Below are 22,264 nucleotides of genomic sequence, written 5' to 3' on the forward strand. Positions count from 1 at the left end.
TTTTTGCTCACCACCAGAGAACATGCCAGCTTTCCAAAGATAATAAGCACATCTCTTTAGAAGTCAAATGGCAATAGTTCCGCCCCTCAGTATAGAAAGCAACAAGACAGGAACTCGGTGACCAAGATCATTTAATATTGACACTACACTCTCCCAATCTGGTGCTTAGGAGGCCACCCACAGGAGAAAAGGCAATTGGATCCATCTGTCTCCAAGCCACCAACAGTAGTTCACAGACCTGGGGTACCAGGGCCCTCAGGGGAGCAGGCCTGCTCGCATCTGGAAGGCTAGACCGTCCCCTCGGGTGGCTTGCTGAGAAGGCAAACAGGATAGAAGCATGAGATACTGAGTGTAGACACCGTGTGGGCACAGCATGAGCAGAGTGGTGACACCAACCTTGTTGATCTCTCTGTGCCGTTCTTTGGTTACGATTTCCTCTAAAACCTCACCATCTCCCTTGATGAGCCTGGGGTGGGGGTGGGGGGGGTCAAAGGGGATCAGCTCATCAAGTAAGAGTCTGGGACACTCATGTCATAGTAAAAGAACCAAAACCACCCAAGCCAAGGAACCCCAGGGCAAGCCCGACCATCTCGAGCAGGGGGAGCCTGGCCACTCATCCCAACCACTACTCAGGACAGAATGGAGGCAGTTCAGGTAGGCTCTCCTTTGTCGCAGCAAGCACCTGAAAAACGACAAGGCACTTCCAGTCCTGCCACTACTCAAGGGGCACAGGGAATAACAACTGGGATATCACACTACAAATGACCATTTTCCCCATATTTGTTTGTGACAGAAGTGGCTACAGCATCCCACCCCCAAGAGCACATCCTCCTGACTGTACTGAGGGCAGGACTAGCAGCTGTGTCTGCTGCTCCACACCTTGTACGTCCCGTCTCTGGGTCCACCACCTTGCGAATGACACTCTGTCGAGCGTCCCACTCCTCCTTTGTCATGGGCTTCATGGCCTGGATACGAGACTTCTGCTCATCAGTCAGGACTGGAACAGAATACAGAGGGGGTGTCAGACCCGGGGAGGGCACCCTCTCCCCACCTCATGGTGGCCCACACGGTACCTGGGCCATCATTTTCCTCCCCAGCTGATCTGTGCCACTGATCCAGTGAGGGCCCGGGCAGAGCCTCAACCGGGTGCACCACCACTGCCTTCTCCTTGGCTTTCCTCTTTAGCTTCTTCTTCCGTTTCTTCTTCTTTTTCCTCTTCTTATCCTTGTGTTTCCCGTGCTTCTTCCGGCCATCGCTGGAGGATGAGGACGATGCAGAGCTGGAAGAACTGGAAGAGGAGGAGGAAGAGCTGGACCTCGCTGTCCTCCGGGCCTTGTGCTTGCTTCTCTCTGTGATGCAGGGAGAAGATAAGGCCTCTGTCCCCTGTTCTGCCCTGGGGCAGCCTCTACTCGGTAGGACCCTCCCAACCTCCCCAAGAGCATCTTCGGAACCTTCTTTGGGATCCTGGAAGTCACTGTGTGCCTGGCAGGGTGGCCAGGCCCGACCTCAAAGCCCCAGCACATTAAAGCATGAATAAGGCACACCCTCCACTCCACCGAGCCTCCTCCCTATTCGAGGGTCTCAGTCCGGGTTCTACACCGAATCCCTTGCTCCCTGGGGGCGGGCCCGACAGATGCAAGCCTCCCGCAGGGCAGAGCCGCACACCCCTTTCCCTGTCCCTACGGTCCTCACCCTCAGACGTGCTGCTGGCCTTGTGACCCTGGAATTTGGAGGCTGAGCAGTTCCTCGAGGCGTCCTTACTACTCTTCTTGCTTCGCTTTTCTGACCCCCGTCGACCCCGCGACCGACTGCGACTCCTCGAGCGCTTGCGAGAGCCAACGTGAGCCATAGCAAAGCGGGCTAGAGACCGGAAGAGACGCGTTTAACCTGCGGCTCCTCTTGGGCACGTCCGCAGAGTAGATCCAAACTCAGTGCCAACGGGGCCTGGTCCTCGGGGCACCTAGTACCCATTCCCGCCCGAGAACCTCGCGCTTGGCGACCCCAGCTCCTCCGACTCCGCACCGCAGGCCCTTTAAGGGCCCGCCCGCCCACACGCCTGCGCACTGGACTCTGCGCGGCGGGCGCGGGGAACGCCACAGCTCTCCTCAACTGCGAGAAGGTGGCCTGGCTGCCCAGAGAGGAGTCGCGAGGCCGCCCGGCTCCCTCGTCAACCACCAGTCTACAGTATGCCTCCGCGAGGAAATAGCAGCCTGTCGGGGTTTTCCGGTCCGCTTCCGAGGTGGGGCCGTCCTGAAAGACCGTCCGTCCGGGTGTAGTTTGAGTCCTTGTTGCCTTTAGTTCCGGACCCTGGGTTCCGCTTCTGGCACACCCACTTCCAACAAGAAGTGGTGTCTTTACGTGGGTGGGAATCGGGTTGGGGCCCTGCGCCAGCCACAAGCCCTCGGGCCTCTCACTCTCCTGAAAGCCACCCTCCTACTGTTTTCCCTAGTTAGTCTGCGGGTCTGTCCACTCCACCAGACTTAGAGCTCCGACGGACTGAAGACAGCTGCTATTTCCAACGTCACTCACTGCTGGAGGTGGCAAGTCCAGTTGCCCATCATGAGCCAGGGATCATGACAACCAATTAAGGAATGAATCCCCGGCCTGTCGGGTGTCTAGCTGAGACTGCTCCATCTGGAGGGAGGTGTTTCTGTATCTCAGCACTTTCCCTGAGTACCTAGACTTACAACGGAAGTCCCCAAAAATATGTATCCCGAACAGCGCACAGTTATGTGCACCCCTCAATCAATCTCCAAATCACCAGTTCTAAGTTCTTAAATAACAACAGGAAACAAAGGGCTGTTATAAAGTGCTTTTTATAAATGTCAGCTCGTCACAACACCCAGGCTGCAAACAAATTCTGAGCTGCCCAGCAGGACGTGCCAGAGCATAGGCTTGAACCCAGAAAGTCTGGCTCCCCATTTGCCAGCACTGCTGACAGACCAATGAACCCCACTTAAATCCCTGGGAGCCACCCTATCCAAGGAGTCACTAACTGAGTCCCCCACCCCAGGCAGAGCTCCCCAGGGATCAGGCTGAGACTGGAAATCACTGGGAATCACATTCTTTAGGGCTCCTTCCCTTCCTGAACCTGCTCCACACTCCTCGACTCTCAATATTACATCTCAAACTCGACTTGTCTTCCAGCAGTTCTGCCCTAAGACAGCTCATCTGTCCAAAGAGTGACCGGGGAGTCAGCGTGTCCCTTTGACCCAAGGAGGGACATGGCTATAGAGTTTATTTCTGCCCTCCCCACACAAGCTGGCAGTTTCCTGCTGCCATGGCGCCACCACCCCTGGGGGACCAGGCTCAAGTCAGTGCACATACATCTACCACGGCAGACTCCTCCCGGGTGAAGCCATCACCGAAGCCCTCATCATCCACCAGCTCTGGCTTCTGGCAGCACATAGGACAGAGGCGGTTTCGAACAGCAGATGCTCGGAGCCAGATGACAAGGTTCCAGCGTTCTCCGGTGCCCAGGGGCCGAGCCCCATGCAGCTGGCCACCACGGTGCAGGATACCCTGGCCCACCACATGATCCACTTCAAGGGGTTCCATCAGGGCTGCAGGTGCCTGCAGATGGTAGGGTTCAGGCTGGAGTACTCATGACTGCCTGGGCCCTACGTGGTGGGGCTCACTCACCTGGAAGAGGCCCCCAAAGTATAGGGCACCCCCTGTGAAGGCCTTGCCCAGAGCCACATTGAGGGTGAGCTCGGCATTATCGTAGTGGCAGCCCAGCTCCAGGTCCTGGCCCAGCGCATACTTGACCACAAAGGCCCGGTGGCTATCAAGCTGGCCCCCACCACACTCCGGGTACAGCAAGGCCAGCAGTGGCTGCAGGAAGCGTTCCCGCAGTGGTGTCACCAGTGGCTCATCTAGGCCCAGCTCGTGCATCAGAACCTAAGGAGGATTCCCAGGAGTCAGCAGGGAGACTTGGGGAGCCTCACCCTGCATCCCCACAGTTCTTTGCCAAAGATGTTGCTAAGTGCAAGAGCTGCTTGCTTTCCTGGTGCTCTAGGTTCAGAACAAGGTGACTCGTGCACCCTAACTGTCCTTGTTCTCCAGGTACACAGGCAGGCTCACCCACCCCATAGTTGTTCATGGTGTTGGGCCTTCCCTTGGGCATGTCCGACTGCTCGAAATGCTCCAGCTCCTCCAGCAGGGCCTGGCAGAACTCCGCCGAGAACACAGGCACCCGGTAGATGCGCTTCTCCTCTAAGGAAGGAGGGGCAGACGGTGGGACATTCAGCCTCGTGAGCCAGCTTATCTGAAAGTCATTCTAAAGCCTCAAGCCTGTTCCCTCTGTACAATGGGAATAGTAACATACTCCCTGAACCTAGCTGGGTGATCCATAAGTGAACAAGAGAATGGATGAATTAATGAATGAATGACATTCCCTGGCAGACTGCTCCTCCTGCTGGCTGTCCCAGTTCCTGGTGACTATTTCCAGGCCAGAGATGACAGTTAAAGTACCCCACCTCCCATACCCAGGGTCTCAAGCTGCCACCATCCTGGTCCCCCGCCCCCAGCAGTGCTGGCTGGTGATGGGGTTGAAGGGCCTTACCTGACACTATCTCCAGCTGCTGGAGAAGGCCTTCAAGGCCTGCACCGGGGGATGCACTGTATTCAGCTGCAGCCACAAACTCAGGGGCCAGAGCCGCGTCCTGGGGCAGAACGGGGGCAGCTGTGGAAAGTCCAGCACCCCACCAGGGCAGCATCCTCCAAGCTCCCAGGCCGGCCTAGTACCTGCAGTGAGCAGTAGACATCAGGCCTCGCTGGGTGGTAGGTGCTGGCAATGAGGGCTTTTCTGGCAGCTGATTCCTGCCCCAGCCTGCGCCGGCGCCCCACCTCCTGCTCAAGCTGGAACAGCAAAGGCAGTTACAACTGGGACCACCCACCTCCAACGCCATGAGAAGAAACTGAAGTCCAGGAAGGCCAAAGTGGGACCCAGGCTGGAAGGCAAGTCTGCCTATACTTCTGAACCTGCCAGAGTTCTCTGCGGGTGTCAAGGTGTCCTGATAGCTGAAATGGGGGTGGTGGCCCTGACCATGCCACTCAGCTGGTGAGAAGGGGACGCTGGGGGCAATTTGGTCTTTCTCAATCTCTCTCCTGGGCCAGGACCTGGGAGTGGGAGTAAGTGGAAGCAGGAACTGGGGGAAGAGGACTAAGAAGTCCTTCGGAGTCAAGGGCTCCAGAGGAAGGGCTGGCGGGGGTGACCGTACCTCCTCCAAGAGTTGCTGGAAGTCCTTGGAACTGACGCAGCCGCGGCTGCGCAGGAGCTGCGAGCAGAAAGGTCAGTTAGCAGGGCTATGTCACCCTGTCAATAAACATCTCTGAGCCTCAGCGCCCCCCCACCGCTGTCACGGAGATGACGTGACAGGATCATCGATAGGTCTGAAAACTTCTGTCCAGCGCACTCGGCACGCGTGTTCTCAGGTTCCTAGGGAGCTGCCATGCTGCAGCGAGAGGCCTCGGGCAAAGCCAGTCCTGGTGTCCGGGCCCCTCCTGCGCCCCCCGCTCACCGGGCCATAGTCACGGCGCAACTGCTGCTCGTCCCGGAAGCGCAGGTGCAGCCCGTAGCGCGCCACGTACAGGTTCTGAGAGCAGAAGCAGGCGCAGCGGCAGAAGCGTCGACGAGCGGCCGTCGCCATGGCAAAGCGGCCGCGCCACCTGCGGTAGCGGCAACTTCCGGGTGCGTCCCGCCGAGAGCCAGGCGCCGGCAACCAAGGGGCCGCTGTAAATTCTCAACTGCAGAGAGGAACGCAGACAGGGCCGGGCGAGGCGGCGATGTTTCCGCACAGGGCTGGAACGGTCACAGGACGCACGGAGTGCAGGACTCAGAATCTTTATTTTAAAGCTGCCCTGTCCCCTGTTGGAAATTTCTTTGCGGAGCCGCCTGAGACAGCACTCAGGACGGTTAGGGTTCTGAGGTACGACTGCGGCGGCGTCTGTGCAGCTAAGCTCTGGTTTGGCCTTCACTGCTGGTCCCTACACGCTCCGTTCCGGCGTCACCTCCGGCCGTTCTCCGAAAGACAGCAGCGGAGAATTGGGGGCTGGGTGGGCGTGGTCTGTCGCGGGCACGCCCCTCGCCCTGGACAAGTTCAAGAACTTGTGTTGAGGTCTTCCAGGGTTCCTCTGGGAGACGCACCACTGCACACACGGTCACACAGCGGGCGCAAGGGCAGGTCTGCAAGGCCATGTCGCTCAGGGGTAACCGAGGTGCCTAGAAAGGAAGGAAGTCAGTCGCCTGGAACGGGTCAGTGAACCCTCTTCATAGAAGTTCAGAATTTGAATAGTGACCAGAAGTTCAAAAATGAATGACAGCTTCAGTGAACCCGTCCTGAAACCTCTCAGCTTGGAATGGGCACGGAGTGGTGGCAAAGACCTTACCCAGTTTCTCAACTCCCATACCTATAGCAAACTTCACATAAGGTACCAGCCTGACACCGTGAAACAGGCTCCGTGGTGCAGTGTCCCTAGGCATCCAGTCAGGAAGACCTCCAGTCAGGATCTGAGCCCAGGAGTTAGTGCCTTCGGGCCCTCCCACCACAGGAGTCTGAGTGGGGGAACCCAGCTGTGTCTTCTTTCAGCAGCTTGGTATGGTTTCACACAATACGTGCCAGCGTGCATGGACACACTCGTGCATCCTCGTGCAGCCACATTAACCTGTTCACACTCACTGGCAAACTCTCCATCCAGAAGCATCTCCCAGTGATGGCAATGCTCTTACATACAGTCTCTCACATAGGCGTTCACTCCCACACAGCACAACCCAGGTTATTTTTCTATGGCAAGCCCAGCTCTGTCCTACCTGTGACGGTTACAGACGCTCTGGACCCGGGAGGGGAGAGTGGTCTTCACAGCCTGTGCCTTGGAGCCTGGCCTTCCTCTCCAGTTATGATCATCAGTCCCTTTGGAGATCCAAGGCTCCAGCTACCAGAGTCCTCCTGCCTTCCCTAGAAGCATAGGAAGCTACAGATGGCCCCTGGTCTCCGGGAAAAGCTTCTGACAGCTTGATTGGCTTATACCCTGGCTGCACAGGAGCAATGAAACTCTTTCCAGTGTGAGCGTGCAAGGCATGCAGGTGAGTGTGGGCCAGCATGGCGAGCTGTGTAACTAATTAGCATAAACTGATTGGCTTAAAACGGCAGACTTTCTCTCAAGATCCTGGCGGCCAGAAGTTCAAAAGTCAAGAACTGATGCGCTCTGACTTCAGAGAGAATCAAGCTGAACCATCCTCCTGCAGGGGCTCAGAAGGTAGGGCAGGCTCTGCATCTTCAAGCTTCTGAGGTGCCCTGCATGGCTTTACGCCAGCCTGTGGTTCTCCACCTTCCTGAAGCTACAAACTTCTAATACGGTTCCTCATGTCGTGATGACCCCAAATCATAAAATGATTTTCATTCTACCTCATAACTGTAATTTTGCTACTGTTATGAATTGTAGTATAAATATCTGTGTTTTCTGATGGTCTTAGGTGACCCTGTGAAAGGGTCTTTCAACCCCCTAAAGGGGTTATGATCCACAGGTTGACCTCTGGCCTACACACACACACACGCACACATGTGCATATGCACCTGAACATGGCCAACGGAGCCATGGCTAACATTCTCAATGTTACCCATGTGCAGTTTAGTTTTTACCATTTCCATTCTTGACACAGGAAAGTGAATGGTGGCGGGGTCAGTTGGACTGAGCCATCCAAGGTCATGTAGCTTATAAATGGTAGATAAGGAACTGAACAAAGCCTGACGCTCCTGAGTTGTTCCTAAAGGGGCAGCCCAGTCTCCAACAGCACATCTCCCCTCAGATGTGAGGTCACTGGGCTGCAGGAAGCCCAGCCTCTTGGCCCAAAGAAGAAGAGGCCTGCCAGGACCCACTTCCCTCTGCAGAGCCTGGCTCCCTGGCCCTGAACCAGCCTGCCAAGAAGCTGTTTAAAGTTTCACACTTGACTCGATTTCTCTGGAAGGCGCTGCCATCCAGAAGGGGACCTGTCTACTCATCTCAAAATTATTTATCACCCTGCCTGCCCACTGCTTTTGAGGAGGTCCAGCTCTCCAGACAGCCACCACAGCCTGACTGAGTTTCATGGTTTATAGTTTGCAGGGTCAGTAGGGTCCATTTATCCCTTAGAATGCATCTCCCCTAGCACCATTAATCATGCAAGCAGCGTCTCCATGCCCCTGCCCCAGTCTGGGCTCAGTCACTGAGGGGGACAACGGCAGGAAGCTCTGAGTCACATGTGCAGGTAAGCCAGCACTGGCCGGGGTCTCCTGTGACCACACATACCAATACTTTAATCATATGTGTTTGTGTATGGTCACATGATGGAGAACCTCCTTCAGCCAATGGCCTTTAAGAGGCTGGACCAGGTTGGGGTGTGACTTTTGGGTACCCAAAAAGCTGCCGTCTCAGCCAACTCATTCTCTTCTTACCATGCTCCTCACCCCATTCCTGTTCCATGAGTTTTCCCTTTTAATAAAGAAAAACCTCAAGATACTCTGTCCTGAGTTAGCTTGGGGTTATTTGACTTGCGTTCAGCATCAGCCACAAGTCTGTGCATGCAGGTGCCCCCAGACCCCAGAAGCGCTGGATCCACGTGGAGCTGGAGTTGCAGGAGGTCTAGAGCTGCCAGATGTGGGTGCTGGCAACCGCACTCAAGCTGTCTCTTATTACACTGTGGGGGTGCACACATGCACACACGTGGAGGTCAAAGGACAATTTTGTGGGTCATCAGGCTCTGGAAGCAGGCACGTGACATGATGTTCCTTGAGTACATTCATTGAAGGACATTCAGTTCTGTGTCTAGGTGCATCTTTGTACAAGCAAATGGCTGTGCAGCTGCTTGCTGTCCCATCATTGTTGACAAGCTCCTTTTACTCCACTCTGTCACCTGGGTTCTCTTCTCAAAGGTGTATACTACGTCTGTGGACTCTCTCTTCTGTTTCCTTAAACTCTTGACTCCTCTGCCAACACCACAATGTCTTGAGGACTGGAATTTTTATAGTAACTTTAAAAAAAAATCCTATTTTAAGATTGGCTTATTTTCTGTGTACAAATGTCTTGCCTGCAAATAGGTCTGTGTACTATGTGCATACAGTGCCCATGGAGGCCAGAAGAAGGTACTGAGTGCCCTGGAACTGGAGATACAGATAGCTGTGAGCCATCATGTGGGGGCTGGGCTCTGAACCCAGTTCCTCTGCAAAAGCAGCCTATGCTCTTAACCAGCGAGCCACCTCTCCAGCCCATTATTCACAATTTCATATGTGTACAGAATGTACCTTGTGTTTTTGTTTTGTTTTGTTTTGTTTTGTTTTTTTTCGAGACAGGGTTTCTCTGTAGCTTTGGTGCCCGTCCCGGAACTAGCTCTTGTAGACCAGGCTGGCCTCAAACTCCCAGAGATCCGCCTGCCTCTGCCTCCCGAGTGCTGGGATTAAAGGCGGCGTGCGCCACACCGCCCGGCTACAGAATGTATCTTGATCATCTGCTCCCAAGACACTCCAACACGTTCCCCTCTGTTCCTTCTGTCCTTTATTTTTTTTTCTTTGTAACCCTGAGTCCATTCGGTGCTGCCTGCTGGGATGACTGATGTTGTTGGCTTGACGTTGTGCAGGTGACCATAGCTACAGTAGGCTCAGAAGAGCAATGGCCGGGATGTGTCCAGGAGACATCATCTCACTGTGCTCCTCCCCACCTCAGCTGTTCATTCTCTCACCGCCTTCCACGAAGCTTTGGTGAGGAGGTTGACAGGCTGTGACGTGCGGGGCTGTGCCGTGTAGGGCTGTGATGTTCAGGGCTGTGCCGTGTAGGGCTGTGATGTTCAGGGCTGTGCCGTGCGGGGCTGTGATGTTCGGGGCTGTGCCGTGCGGGGCTGTGCCGTGTAGGGCTGTGATGTTCAGGGCTGTGCCGTGCAGAGCTGTGATGTTCGGGGCTGTACCGTGCGGGGCTGTGCATCCAGTTGTCACTGACTCTCTGCGTTTGGACCAGTTTTGAGTCTCTGCTGAGAAGAGCTGCTCTGGGCAAGGCTAAGAGCAGCACTAGTCCGTAAGTGCACATATTTAGAAGGCAGTTGGACATGTCACTTAGCAAAATGTACTTCCTGTTGCTGTGGACTTTGGGGCAGGTTTACAGTATGTGCTGGCTAGTTTTTATATCAGCTTGACCCAAGCCAGAGTCATCTGAGAGGAGGGATGAGAAATTGAGAAAATAAGATTGGTTTGTAGTCAGGCTTCTAGGGCCTTTCCTTAATTAATGGCTGACGTGGTAGGGAATAATAATACTTTGAGGGTGAGGGGACCCCAGGGCAGGTAGTCCAGGGTTCTGTAAGAAAGCAGGCTGAGCAAACCACGAGGTACAAGCCACTAAACCCCCCCCCCCCGCCGTGGCCTCTGCATCAGCTCCTGCCACCGGGTTCCTGCCCTGCTTGAGTTCCTGCCCCGACTCCCTTGGTGATGGTCTGTTCCCTGGACTGCTTTTGGTCGTGGTGTTTCATCACAGCAATAGGAACCCAAACTAAGACACACAACCAGCCACGAGTTCCATCCTGGGCACCAGGCCTCAGATTCAACTGGAAAGTAGTTGGTTATTCCCACAACAGTTGTGCCGCTAGGGCACCCGTGAGGGCATCTCGCCTGGCAGGTTGGTATTGTCGCAGTCAGGGTTCGCTATATAAGAGCACTGATGGCTTTTCTCCCCACCGTGGCCCGTCTAGCACCGTCCCACCCTGTGAAACCCGTCCTGCAGGAGGAAGTTTGAGGGTCAGCACCAGTTTGATGCCTCTGCAGCCAAAGTGTCTTGTGTTTTTAGCATTAGGGTCTTCACTTAGTTGTGGAGGACAACCAAGATCAGTGGAATAGGCTGTCTTAATTTAGGGCCTCTGGGACTCCCTGACCAATAATAACTCAGAGGGAGAAGACCCACAACCTGACACCAAGGTTTTCATGAAAAAAACAAACAATAGCCGGGTGGTGGCGCACACCTTTAATCCTAGCACTCAGGAAGCAGAGGCAGGCAGATCTCTGTGAGTTTGAAGCCAGCCTGGTCTAGAGAGCGACTTCCAGGACAGGCATAGAGAAACACTGTCTCCAAAAACTAAAAGAAAAAGAAAAAAAGGAAACAAGCAGTTCTTTGCGGAAGCACTGTTTACTCTCACAGGGTACCTGAGTTTAGATTCTCTCTTTAAATTAGCTTATGAATGGACTGTGACCTGGGATCTCTTAGCTGAAATAAACCCTTGCCTCTCCGACCCTCCAAAATAACTTGTGACATCATTGGTTTCCATAGAGTTTTCCATACAGCCTCAGCTCTGCTTGTTAAGTTCCTCCTCTCATTGTACCCCCATTCCCACTCGAACCTTTAACCCCCAGCACTCTGCTTCATCCAAGGCTTGTTCTGCTATCCCCTCACCCCTTAAGACCTCTGCCCCATCCCCATGGGCCCTTCCTAGCTTCCTGATCTCTGTAAACACTCCAAATCCAACACACACACATCCACGTATTCAAACCCAGGATCCCCGTGTGAGAGAGAACATGCAACATGTGTCTCTCTGGGCCTAGGTGACATCACTCCCTAGAATACATCCCAGTTCTATTCATTTTCCTGAGAGTTTCATAATTCTACTCTTAGAACTGGCTAAAATGCCACTATGCGATATGTACCAATTGTCATTATCATCAGCTGACGGACATCTAAACAGATTTCATGTCCTTGCTACGGTGACTAGAGCACAGGGGACATGCATGTGCAGGTGTCTGTCCCTGTGGTAGGATATGGACCCTTGTGCATGTGCCCAGGAGTGGTGTAGGTGGCTCACACGGTATCTATTTTTAGATTTTTGAGAAACCTCCACCCCGACTTCCTTAGCACCTACACCGTTTTACACTGGTGTTCCCTGTCCCCATATCCCTGCCAGAATTTGTTGTCATTTGTTTTCTCAGTCCTTCTGACCGGGATGACAGGCAATCTCAACATAGTTTAGTTAGCATTAGTTAACACCTGCTTGCTTCCTAGGACCAAGGCTTGGAGTGCCTTTTCCATCCCCTCACCTGAAGGGAGTGCCCCACGTCTTGGTGAGGTAAGGATGGCCCTTGCATTCTGATCCAGTCTACTAGTCTGTGTCTCTTAACTGGGGGATTGAGACCCCTCATATTCAGAGGTATTATTGGAAAGTGTGTTGGTTGATTTGCTTTTGCTTTTGTTTTCCTACACAGGGTTCCTCTGTGTAGCTTTGGAGCCTGTCCTGGAACTTGCTCTGTAAACCAGGCTGGCTTCAAACTCACAGAGATCCACCTGCCTCTGTCTCCTGAGTGCAGTGCTGGGATTAAAGGTGTGCCCCCATGGCCGGTGTGTCGGCTGATTTTGTTGTGTGTATCTGGTGGGGCTCTTTCCCTCTTTTGCTTAGTATTGTGCTGTCATAGTTTATTCTTTCCTGGGGCCTCACGGATAAATTTGAATGACTTTTCTTTGTGTTCTGAAGATTCCTTCAAGTGACATTTGCAGAACTGGCTTAATGGTATAAGATTTCTTTAGTTTATTTTCATCATGAAAAGTTTTTGTTTCCCACAGTGGTAGACAGTTTTGCTGTTGTTGTCTTTCAGAACTTGAAATATATCAAGCCGGGTGGTGGTGGCACACTCCTTTAATCCCAGCACTCGGAAGGCAGAGACAGGCTATCTCCATGAGTTCCAGTACAGGCTCCAAAGCTACAGAGAAACCCTGTCTTGGAAAAAACCAAAACCGAAACAAAACAAAACAAATTGAAATGTTTCATTCTAAGTCCTTCAGGAACAATCTGATAGCCTGCCTTACAGTGTGACCTGTTTCTCACTTCATGCCTTCAATATATTTTCTTTGTTTTTGTTTTTTGTTTGTAGTTTTTTGGTTGGTTGGTTGGTTGGTTGGTTTTTTCGAGACAGGGTTTCTCTGCAGCTTTGGAGCCTGTCCTGGAACTAGCTCTTGTAGACCAGGCTGGCTTCGAACTCACAGAGATCTGCCTGCCTTTGCCTCCCGAGTGCTGGGATTAAAGGCGTGCACCACCACCACCCGGCTCTAATATATTTTCTTTGTTCTGAATGTATGGCGCTTTATTATAATGTAAGGGGAGATTCTTCTCTGGTCCTGTCTGCTTGGTGTCTATCTGGGAAACTGTTACTATTATTTTGACAGTGTTTTCTGTGTCTTTTGAACAATGTTATTCTCCTTGTATGCCCACAACCTATATATTTAGTATTTTTAGAGTATCACATACATCTTAAATTCCCACTGTTCCCTTTTATTATTTTATCTTTTCCTTGTCGGATTGTTCCGTTTCCTCCACTGTCCTCAGGTCCAGATACTCCTTTCTTTTCTTCATCCTATTCCTGAGACTTCTCCCCACAATTTCAAACTTTTAGCATTTCTTTCTCTTTGTTGAATTCCTCTTTCACATAATCTACCATCTATTTCATTCCTTTGCTTGTCTTTGTCTTTGAACATCTTTGTCATTATTTCAGGTTCTCTGTTTGGGATTTCATCTTTCTTCTTCTCTTTTCCTTTTCTTTCTTTTCTTTTCTTTTTTTTTAAATTTTCTGAGACAGGGTTTCTCTGTGTAGCTTTGGAGCCTGTCCTGGAGTCCTGCACCTAGATCCTGTAGACCAGGCTGGCCTTGAATTCACAAAGATCCACCTGCCTCTGCCTCCTGAGGGCTGAGATTAAAGGCGTGCACCACCACGCCTTTAATTTCATCTAACTCACTCTCCCTAAATGTCATTATTCTAAGATTAATTTTTTTGAAGAGTTATATTGTCTTGGTGTTTCCTGTTTCTTTTTTTAATTTATGATTTATGTATATATAGTGTTCTGTCTGCATGTATGCCTGCATGCTAGTAGAGGGCACCAGATCTCATTACAGATGGTTGTGAGCCACCATGTGGTTGCTGAGAGTTTAACTCAAGACCTCTAGAAGAACAGCAAGTGCTCTTAACCTCTGAGCCATCTCTCCAACACTGTTTCTTGTTTCTGTGTTACTGTGTTAGGATTTACACGAACAGTATTATTTCACTGATTGCTTTATTTTAGTTTTGTAAATATTTTTGGTTTCTTACTTTATATTCTGTTGAAGTATATGCAGTGTTCAAGTGTGGCAGTGTTGAGTATGCGGTTCAGAAAATAATTGCTCACTGCAGGAGTTCGGGGTGCTGGGTGCACGCTCTGTTCTATCCCCTGAGTAGGATATTAACTCAGAGAACAAACACCGCTCTTTGGCTCCCCCACTAAGTAGATGTCACAGTAGCCGAATTAATCACAGAGGCCTCTTTGACTTCAATAGCTATTGGAGGATAAACAATCAAAGACAGTGTGGAATGCTGTCTGATTTTAATTAATAAGATCGGGAGTTGGGAGGATAACCAGGGTAGATGATGGTATAGATTATGTGTTAAATGGACTTTGAAAAGAAAGGAATTGAGGGGGTAAAGTAGCTACAAGGGGAATGTTGGGGCCTGGGATGGTCCCCAGGTTCTAGAGATGGCTGTGGTTATGTAAGGTTATAATTCAGTAATGAAACGATGAGACTGGAGAGATGGGCCAACAGTTAGGAGCACTGGGTGCTCTTCTACAGGACCCAGGTTTGGTTCCTAGATCCCACATGGCAACTCACTTCCAGGGGATCCAGTGCCCTCTTCTCACCTCTGCATACATGGGCCCTGCTAGTGGTGCATAGACATACACATGGGCAAAACAGCAGTACACATAACGTTAAAAAGCAAAGAGATGAAGCTGGAGAGATGACTCTTACAGAAGACCCAAGTTCTGTTCCCACCACCCACATTGGGCAGCTTGCAACCACCTGTAACTCCAGCTCCAGGAGATCTCATGCTCTCTTCTGGCCTCCTTGGGCACTGCACTTGGTACACCTCTCTCTCTCTCTCTCTCTCTCTCTCTCTCTCTCTCTCTCTCTCTCTCTCTCTCTCTCTCACACACACACACACACACACACACATAATTTTTTTTAAGAGCAAGAGAAGACAGGGTCAGGCATGGAGGCACACACCTTTGATCCCAGCACTCAGGAGACAGAGGGAGGTGGCTCTCTGAGTTCGAGGCCAGCCTGGTCTACAGAGTGAGTTCTAAGACAGCCAAGGCTACATAGAGAAACCCTGTCTCGAAAAACAACTGCAAACAAACAAACAAGCAAAATAGCTGGAGACATCTGTACAGAAGTGGAGACCCAAGCAAAGCGAGCCCAGCAGAGATGCATGGCATGACTTGCGGCACATCTGTGACCTGAAAGGAGACGCTTCCAAGACCCCCAGCTCTAGTAGGTTCCGCATGGCACTCTGTGGCAAAGGGGAAGCCCCTGGCCTCTGGATTCTGGTGTGGTGTGGTATGTGTGTGAGAGAGAGGGGGTAGGGGGAGAAGGAAAAGTGGGGGGGGGATCCTAAGTCCTTTCTTGGTTCTGTGGGACTCCTGCCATCCTCAGTAGGGTTCTGCCAAGTCCTGTGACTATGAGGGCCATAGGTTACAAATTTATAACCTATGTAACTAATTACATTAACTTTTTGCTGTTGGCTTGGTGGCTGTTTATCTTTTCGAAACAGGTTTTCTCTGTAAAAGAGTCCTGGCTATTCTGGAACTTACTCTGTAGACTAGGCTGGCCTTGAACTCACAGAGATCCTCCTGCCTCTGCCTCCCAAGTGCTGGGATTAAAGGTGTGTGTCATCATTTCCCAGCCTGACTTGGTGACTTTTTAGTATTTGTTTTGTTTTGTTACTTTTAAACAGGAGCTCATGGAGCCCAGGGTGGGTATAGGCGGGTACAGACAAGGATGGCCCTGCTTCTTTCTACCTCCTGTGTGCTGGGACTACAGGTGTGTACCACCAGGCCTTTCCCTCTCCCACTCTCTTTTCTCTGTCTGTGGTAATGAGTCCCTTTCATTCCAACCTAGGTCCCACGTGTTACTGTCAAGTCTTTGGGGCTACCGATTTTTCATCTGTGTCTGGGAGAAATTGTGTCCTAGAATTCTCAACGAAAGTACTAGATTTTACTTCTCTGAACCCATTCCTGTGTTGGGAAGCAACCACAATGCTTCTACCCTGGTCTCCTTTCTAAAAAGATGTTTGTTTGGTTGGTTTTTTGAGACAGGGTTTCTCTGTATAACAGTCATAGCTGTCCTGGAACTAGGTCTTGTAGACCAGGCTGGCCTCAAACTCACAGAGATCCACCTGCCTCTGCCTCCCGAGTGCTGGGATTAAAGGTGTGCGCCACCACCGCCCAACTTAAAAAGATGTTTTATTTTATGTGTATAAGTGCTTTTCCTGCATGCACATCTGTTCACCACTTGTGTGCAGGCACCCAGGGAGACCACGAAAAGGCATCAGGTCCCCAGGAACTGGAGTTACAGACAGTTGGGAGCCGCCACATAAGTGCAGGGAATGGAGCCCAGCTCCTCTGGAGAAACAGCCAGCCCTCTGAACTACTGAGGAACCACATTTCTTCTTTAAGTAGCAACTTTATTGAGATAGATTCATGTGTGACAGAATTCACTCATTTACAAGGAAATTCAGTGAGGTTTTCTTTTTTGTAGATTTACTGAATTATGAGGCTGCCGCAATCAGTTTTTGTTTTGTTTTTGTTTGTTTGTTTTTTCTTTTTTATTTTTTTTTTTTTGAGACCAGGATGTGAACTTCATTAAGTGCAAAACCTCCTCGGTAAAAACTAAAAAACAAACCAGAATTTGTGGGGTGTTGAGGATGGAAACAAGAAAGAGGGTAGGGAGAGTGACGACTGCTTTCACTCTGTCTTTTCAGACTTTGGTAGAGGCCTTCAAAGACAACACGGACATACACTCAGCAGTATCCTTTAGGGGAAGACGGCGGTTCTTTAGTCTTTAGGTCACCTAGAGATTTGTCTAGAAGTCCCTGTTTTGAACTAAAGCACCAATGAATTGGGAACCATCCATGCGAAACAGGAAGCAGAAAGTTTCTTGGAAGATTAAGTCCTTTTTACTCACAAACCCAGAGCACACGTGTGGTAGTAGGGACAGTTGGTCACATTTAGCGTATGACATTTCTAAGACCCGTGTTTGTGGCTCCTGAGACTTTCAATTTTGTGTTTTTAAAAAAAATTTTAAAAATCTCTCTTATATGTATGAGTGTTTCGCTTACATGTATGTCTGTATATTACGTGCATGCCTGCTGTCAGCAAAGGCCAGAGGAGGCCATCAGATCATTGGAACTGGGGTTACAAATGGTGATGAACTATGTGGGCACTGGAAATTAAACCTGGGTCCTCCGGAAGAGCAGTCTCTTAACCACCGAGCCATTCCTCCAGCCCTCAAGTTTGTATTCTTATGCAAAGGGATTCTGACAATTTCACCCTCATTTACTCCTTTTGGAGACTAGTACTTTTAAATATTTATTTATTTATTATGTGTATAATATTCTGCATGTGTGTCTGTAGGCCAGAAGAGGGCACCAAACCTCATTACAGATGGTTGTAAGCCACCATGTGGTTGCTGGGAATTGAACTCATGACCTTTGGAAGAGCAGGTAATGCTCTTAACCACTGAGCCATCTCTCCAGCCCCTTGGGGACTAGTACTTAAAAAGATAAGTAGGAAGCCCCTCCCCGTTTTCAACTGGAAGAAGCTATGAGTCCTAAGGAAGAATGGCAACCATTATTCATTTTCCTCCGTGAACATCTTACTTAAATGTTTCACTAAAGCCTCTAGCGCAGGGTTCCCGCTACAGGCCTCCGTTTGTTTGTCGGCTTTAGCTTCAAGCTCTCTAAGAGTGTACCGAGTATATTCAAAAGAACCTCCGTCTTCCAGGTACTGCACACAGTATTTTTTAATATCTATATTTTCTGTTCTTTGGCGCAGGATGTTCTTTACCCTGGTGCTTTCTGGCCTTGACCAGATGGCGTGAATAGTGGGGAAGGAGAACTTCCCTTCCATCAGGTCTTCACAGAAGTTCTTGTTTTCACTGTATTCTTTGAGTGTAGATTGGCATACTCATCTCTAATCTGGAAGAAAAGCCCAAGTGTGTCAAGCAGTGGCTTTAAATCTTCTTTGTAGGGGGCTGGAGAGATGGCTAGAGGTTAAGAGCATTGCCTGCTCTTCCAAAGGTCCTGAGTTCAATTCCCAGTAACACATGGTGGCTCACAACTATCTGTAATGGGGTCTGGTGCCCTCTTCTGATCTGCAGGCATACACGCAGACAGAATATTGTGTATAATAAATAAATAAATAAATATTTTTTAAAAATCTTTTTTGTAGGGCTGGAGAGATGGCTCAGTGGTTAAGAGCGTTGCCTGCTCTTCCAAAGGTCTTGAATTCAATTCCCAGCAACCACATGGTGGCTCACAACCATCTGTAAGGAGGTCTGGCGCCCTCTTCTGGCCTTCAGGCATACACACAGACAGAATATTGTATACATAATAAATAAATAAATATTTAAAAAAAAATCTTTTTTGTAATCAGAAAACAAGTGCATGAGACCTGCTGCTAGTCCAAACAACCCCCTGTCTTCTGCAACACCATGGCTTTGTGCTCTTCCTCAGTGGGACAGGTGTAGGTGTCCCTCCAGTAAATATCTAGGCCTTGTCCCGATGGAGTTCCAAAAGCTGGCGTGTGAAAAGCTTCACAGCATCCGGGTGATCCAGTGTTAAGACTTTCTCCAGGCCCAGGAAAGTAGACGTAATTGGCGGAATTGATGACAGCAGGGATTCCGTAGATGCTGTGTGCCACTGGAAAACCACGTCGGAGCTTTGAGTTATCAATATCATCAGTGAGTAAGCTGGCATTATGCAAAATTTCAGTTACTTCAGTGATAATCTGCAGTTTGTCTTCTGGAACTTTCAGCCAGTGATTAAATGCCTGTGAAAGTTTGGTTCTTACCTGTTTACCTGGTAACTGAAGTAAGCACCTATAGGGCTCTAGAAGAATTCTCTCAGCTTTCTCTTGACTCTTCTCCATATTTTATAAATTTCAAAGCTGACGGTTCCACGATGATCTCAGACTTCAAGCCGCGGGCCCAAGACTAGCAGTACCCACATCAACTTCTCTCTTTATAGTTCAGACCCTGGCTCTTCCTGAGGCCTCCTTGGAGCCCTCCCCCTACTTCACCACAGAAATCTCCGCCCTCCTTAGTGGCCAGGGATGCTTGGTGCAAGAAAATCCGCCATCCCTGTCCCACAATCAGTTTTTAGAACATTCTTCATCCCAAAGAGACCCATTTCACTAGAGGCTCTCAGTCCAAGCTCACAGAGACCATTTCTTTTTTCTTTTTTTTTTTCTTTTTTTTTTTTTTTGATTTTTCGAGACAGGGTTTCTCCGTAGTTTTTGGTTCCTGTCCTGGAACTAGCTCTTGTAGACCAGGCTGGCCTCGAACTCACTCTTTTTTCTTTTTTTAATTGATTTTATTGAGGTCTACATTTTTTTTTTTTTTTGGTTTTTCGAGACAGGGTTTCTCTGTGGCTTTGGAGCCTGTCCTGGAACTAGCTCTGTAGACCAGGCTGGTCTCGAACTCACAGAGATCCGCCTGCCTCTGCCTCCCGAGTGCTGGGATTAAAGGTGTGCGCCACCATCGCCCGGCTTGAGGTCTACATTTTTCTCTGCTTCCCTTCCTGCCTCTCCCCTCCCCCTTTTCAACCCTCCCTCAAGGTCCCCATGCTCCCAATTTACTCAGGAGATCTTGTCTTTTTCTACTTCCCATGTAGATTAGATCTATGTAAGTCTCTCTTAGTGTCCGTATTGTCGTCTAAGTTCTTTGAGATTGTGGTTTGTAGGCTGGTTTTCTTTGCTTTATCTTTAAAAACAACCTATGAGGGGGCTGGAGAGATGGCTCAGTGGTTAAGAGCATTACCTGCTCTTCCAAAGGTCCTGAGTTCAATTCCCGGCAACCACATGGTGGCTCACAACCATCTGTAATGAGGTCTGATGCCCTCTTCTGGCCTGCAGATATACACACAGATAGACTATTGTATACATAACAAATAAATAAATAATTTAAAAAAAAAACAACCTATGAGTGAGTACATGTGATATTTGCCTTTCTGTGTCTGGGTTACCTCACTCAAAATAATGTTTTCTAGCTCCATCAATTTTCCTGCAAAATTCAAGCTGTCATTATTTTTTTCTGCTGTGTAGTACTCCATTGTGTAAATGTACAACATTTTTCTTATCCATTCTTCGATCGAGGGGCATTTAGGTTGCTTCCAGGTTCTGTCTATGACAAACAAAGTTGCTACGAACATAGTTGAGCACATGTCCTTGTGGCACGATTGTGCATCCTTTGGATATATACCCAAAAGTGGTATTAATGGGTCTTGAGGAAAGTTGTTCCCTAATTTTCTGAGAAATCACCACACTGACATACAAAGGGGTTATACCAGTTTGCATTCCCCAAGACCATTCCTGTAACCGCTTTGGAAGTGGCTTTATGTCCTGGGTGCTGAGCAGAAAGGATACTGAAAAGGAAGCTCATGAGTTCAAATCCAGCCTGGGCTATACAACATGACAGAATCTGAGTTCAAAGCCAGCCTGGGCTGCATAACAAGACAGTATTTCACTGCAACAGCAAAGTAGACTAGATCTCATGGGAAAGGGTGCAGGTTTTGGAAACCTGTCCTTGGCAGTGGGAGCAAGCTATGCAGAGACACAGCCTGTAGGAATCAGGAGAAGTTGCAAACTTGGGATGCAGTGGCAGAGCCCCTTGTAGATGAGCGCACAGCAAAGCCCACGTACTCTCCTGCTGTCACTTGTTTGTTTTTCGAGACAGGGTTTTTCTGTATAGCTTTGGAGCCTGTCCTGGAACTCACTTTGTAGCTCAGGCTGGCCTCGAACTCACAGGGATCCCCTGACTCTGTCTCCCGAGTGCTGGGATTCACCATGTCTGACTTCCTATCATCACTTTTACAAATTCTTTTTATTGCATTTTTACTTGTTTATTTTGTGTGGGTACGTATGTCTGTTTTCGTGTGTGTGTGTGTGTGTGTGTGTGTGTGTGTGTGTGTGTGTGAAGGCAGAGGTCAGATGACGACCAGCTACAGTCACTTCTCTCCCACCACCCTGAGTTCCAAGGGCTGAACTCAGCCTCAGGCTCGGAAAGCATCCTCTGAGTCACCTCTGCAGCCCTGACAGTTAGTTCTTGCTTGCATTTTTCCGTGCTATTAGGTGCATCAAGGTTCAGAGCCATCCCACGGTTCCTGAAAGTGACTAGGCCCTGTTCCTGTTATTGTTTACTGTGTGCCACTGTTCCTGGGGAGACGTGAGTAAACGTCAACTTAGATATCAGTCTGCTCACTCCAGGTAGGGAACCCAAGTACAGAAACCGCCCAGATCCAGTGTGGTGAGCCAGTGAGTTTATATTGGGGTTCCTTACAGGAGCAGAAATGACCCCATGACAGCTGCATCACCACAGCCCACCCAAGCATGGGTGACAGTCTTGCTCACAAAAGCTTGAGCTCAGCACACAGCCTGCAGGCAGGTGGCAGCATCCTTCGCAGGTAGCTCAGCTGGTCTCTGCATCCTCCAGGCAGCTCTGCTGCTTTCAGCCCCTTCTGGGTATCTGTCGGCAGTCTTTACAGCTTACATTCTCTCGGGGAGGGCAGGACTTAGTATACCTGATGAGTCCCTGAGCTTAACCAGCTTCCCTGCAGGATGGAGTGTTTCAGCTCCCCTTAGAACAACTGGTTGTGAGCTGGGCAGTGGTGGCACATGCCTTTAATCCCAGCACTTGGGAGGCAGAGGCAGGTGGATCCCTGTGAGTTCAAGGCCAGCCTGGTCTACAAAAGCTAGTTCCAGGACAGGCTCCAAAGCTACAGTGAAGCCCTGTCTTGAAAAACCAGAAAAGAAAAAACAAAACAAAACTGGTTGTGTGAGCTCCCTGTAAACATCATGTGTCTTGTTTCTCCAGTAGATAGGAAACTTTAAACTGGAGAAAACCGCTCTACAATGGAGGTGGGGGGAGGCTGTCCTGGCAGGCCTTGCTGCATTGGACCCTCACCGTTCTACACTGCCAGTCACACAGTGCTCGGAACTTCCTGCACGGAACTGCGGTGCCTATCCCACTTTCTCTCTAATACGAAAACAGGCTCAGAGTCTCTTCCCTGGGGCCACATAATGAATGGGGTGTGGGCATGGCTGGGTCACTCAAGCAGTTAGAACCACCCATGCAAAACACTCTCTTCAAGTACAAGTATCCACTCGCCTTTGCTGTTAACACAAGCAGACAATTGTTGAACTCTGCTCACGGGATGTAGGTGATGGCCCTAATACCCCTGTGTAACCA

At 50.0% G+C, this 22,264-nt stretch overlaps 2 protein-coding genes and 1 pseudogene across 6 annotated transcripts; all 3 read right to left on the minus strand.

Moving 5' to 3' along the window:
* Positions 1 to 114: 114 nt before the first annotated feature.
* On the minus strand, positions 115 to 2,221 carry Arl6ip4 (ADP ribosylation factor like GTPase 6 interacting protein 4). 2 transcript variants are annotated; one of them, XM_057764551.1, is made up of 5 exons: positions 1,693 to 2,214; positions 1,074 to 1,349; positions 880 to 997; positions 397 to 466; positions 115 to 312 (listed from the first exon to the last, which is right to left on the minus strand). In XM_057764551.1, the coding sequence occupies exons 1-5, from the start codon at positions 1,847 to 1,849 to the stop codon at positions 256 to 258; spliced, it is 678 nt and encodes a 225-aa protein (XP_057620534.1). In that variant the 5' UTR covers positions 1,850 to 2,214; the 3' UTR covers positions 115 to 255. The 2 variants fall into 2 exon arrangements, with proteins under 2 accessions (XP_057620534.1, XP_057620533.1); XM_057764550.1 differs by lacking the exons at positions 115 to 312; positions 397 to 466 and adding an exon at positions 477 to 682 and having other exon boundaries at positions 1,693 to 2,221.
* A 497-nt stretch (positions 2,222 to 2,718) lies between these two features.
* Ogfod2 (2-oxoglutarate and iron dependent oxygenase domain containing 2) lies at positions 2,719 to 5,838 on the minus strand. 4 transcript variants are annotated; one of them, XM_057764545.1, is made up of 7 exons: positions 5,523 to 5,838; positions 5,223 to 5,279; positions 4,747 to 4,860; positions 4,565 to 4,664; positions 4,088 to 4,215; positions 3,643 to 3,900; positions 2,719 to 3,573 (listed from the first exon to the last, which is right to left on the minus strand). In XM_057764545.1, the coding sequence occupies exons 1-7, from the start codon at positions 5,649 to 5,651 to the stop codon at positions 3,310 to 3,312; spliced, it is 1,050 nt and encodes a 349-aa protein (XP_057620528.1). In that variant the 5' UTR covers positions 5,652 to 5,838; the 3' UTR covers positions 2,719 to 3,309. The 4 variants fall into 4 exon arrangements, with proteins under 4 accessions (XP_057620528.1, XP_057620532.1, XP_057620531.1 ...); XM_057764549.1 differs by lacking the exon at positions 4,747 to 4,860 and having other exon boundaries at positions 2,781 to 3,573; positions 4,565 to 4,746; positions 5,223 to 5,655; XM_057764548.1 differs by having other exon boundaries at positions 2,781 to 3,573; positions 4,565 to 5,121; positions 5,223 to 5,655.
* An 11,811-nt stretch (positions 5,839 to 17,649) lies between these two features.
* On the minus strand, positions 17,650 to 19,193 carry LOC130872077 (geranylgeranyl pyrophosphate synthase-like; annotated as a pseudogene).
* Positions 19,194 to 22,264: the final 3,071 nt, after the last annotated feature.

The sequence above is a fragment of the Chionomys nivalis genome, chromosome 3, assembly GCF_950005125.1.
Source record: "Chionomys nivalis chromosome 3, mChiNiv1.1, whole genome shotgun sequence".
In the NCBI taxonomy this organism is placed as follows: domain Eukaryota; kingdom Metazoa; phylum Chordata; class Mammalia; order Rodentia; family Cricetidae; genus Chionomys; species Chionomys nivalis.